The 1,916-nt window shown below is 47.1% G+C and overlaps 1 protein-coding gene across 1 annotated transcript in view; it reads left to right on the top strand.

Moving 5' to 3' along the window:
- Positions 1-1,916, top strand: part of IPPK (inositol 1,3,4,5,6-pentakisphosphate 2-kinase) — a 69,181-nt gene that overhangs the window by 22,461 nt on the left and 44,804 nt on the right. Inside the window, exon 4 of the mRNA XM_011996847.1 lies at positions 1,727-1,793. Coding sequence (XP_011852237.1) covers positions 1,727-1,793 — 67 coding nt within the window. The remainder of the gene's footprint in view (positions 1-1,726; positions 1,794-1,916) is intronic.

Raw genomic sequence — 1,916 nt, 5'->3', positions numbered from 1 at the left:
AACTGGGTTTCACCACGTTGGGCAGGCTGGTCTCGAACTCTTGGGCTCAAGTGATCAGCCTGCCTTGTCCTCCCAAAGTGCTGGGATTAGAGGTGTGAGCCACTGTACCAGGCCAGCATTTTATTTTGACTTTAAACACAGATATGCTTATTATAAAATCAATGATTTACAGCTGTTGGAAATAAACCCAGGTCTGCTTTTCACCTGGGTGACTGTGAGTTCAGGCCGTGCGTGGGCAGACAGTGGTGTGGAGGGTCATTGCCCTGTATGTGGACCTGAGACCTGCGTGGCTGCTGTGTCTCCCAGTAGTATGTGCTGTGGGGTGGGGGCCAAGGCAGAGTGAGGGCCTCGTGTGGTTCTGGGCGATGGTTCTCACACTCGAGGCATCCAGAGTTGGCATCCAGAGTCGGCATCCAGAGTCGGCATCCACGCCTTTTGTGCTTTTGCTTTCTTTGAAGTGGAGCCAGAACTTGGACTTCCTGGAGATGATCCAGTTTACGAATTTTTTTTTGTTTTTGTTTTTGTTTCTGTTTTTGAGACACAGTCTCGCTCTGTCGCCCGGGCTGGAGTGGCGTGATCTCAGCTCACTGCAACCTCCGCCTCCCGGATTCAAGCAATTCTCCTGCCTCAGCCTCCTGAGTAGCTGGGACTATAGGCGTGCGCCACCACACCCGGCTAATTTTGTATTTTTGGGAGAGATGTGGTTTCACCATGTTGGTCAGGCTGGTCTCGAACTCCTGACCTTGTGATCCACCTGCCTTGACCTCCCAAAGTGCTGGGATTACAGGCGTGAGCCAACGCGCTCATCCTCAATTTACAAATTTTCGAATGTTTACATTCCCCACTCTTGTCCATTGTGTCACCTTACCTAATTCTGTACTGAGTTTATAATAAGTCACATTTTGTTGGTTTATAGCATGTTTAGGTAAATGACAAATCGCAAGTGATACTGGCGCAGCTGACTGGGAGCGGATAGGGCGGTGGTGGAGGGGCATGGGTGTGACGGCGCAGGGTGGGGAAGGCATGGTCTCTGTGGGCAGGATCCCACCATTCTTAGCCTGGTAGATCTCCTGTGTCCCTTTGGGACTTTTTCAGAAGTCACAATTCTGCCACTCTAGAAACACGAGAGGATGGGGAGATGGTAAGCAATGTGGCTTAAATAAAAACCTTTCATCTGGGAAACTGCATAGAAGAGCCATGTGGAGGACAATGCTGGTTATGCCACATCCTCCAGGGCTGAGGAGGCACAGGCCACCTTCCTGAGACAAGCGATTCTTCAGATGCTGAGCTGCTCCTCAGGTGGAAGTGTGAGGTCCTCAGGTCGTCTGAGTGGTCAGTAAGGGTCTTCCATGTGGTCTAAGAACTGCTGTGGGTCCATAAATGCTGTGAAGACTGGAAAGGGGCTCGGAAGGGGTGCTTGGTGGCGAGAGACACTGACCTTGAGGCTGGTCACCACCGTGGGCCCCGCCATTCTGAGAGCTGACCACCGATTGCAGTGAAATGTTCGTGTCTCTGTTTAACCTGGACATGTCTTGAAAATAATAGAGCAGCTTTTATTCCCAAAACCTGCACACTGATTTTTTTAAGCAGTAAACTTTAAAAAATATTACAAATTACACATAACATAAAAACCTACAGCTCAACTATTTTTAGGCCTGCATTTCTGTGGCATTGTGTTCATGTCATTGTGCAATTCACCCTGAGAATTTTGTGTGTTTTCTTACAGGAAGTCGTTCAGCTACCTTTAGAGTTTGTGAAACAGCTTTGTTTAAAGATACAATCTGAAAGACCAGGTAAGGGTGTTTAACTTACAAATATTGTTTGTAATTTAAAATATTCCATTTGAAATGATTGTCCATGTCCATGTTAGGTATATGCAGTTTTCAGTAATTCTTTTTTTTTTTTTTTTTTTTTTT

Source organism: Mandrillus leucophaeus, unplaced genomic scaffold, assembly GCF_000951045.1.
Source record: "Mandrillus leucophaeus isolate KB7577 unplaced genomic scaffold, Mleu.le_1.0 Scaffold527, whole genome shotgun sequence".
Lineage (NCBI taxonomy): Eukaryota > Metazoa > Chordata > Mammalia > Primates > Cercopithecidae > Mandrillus > Mandrillus leucophaeus.
This window is presented reverse-complemented; position numbering and strand designations above follow the sequence as displayed.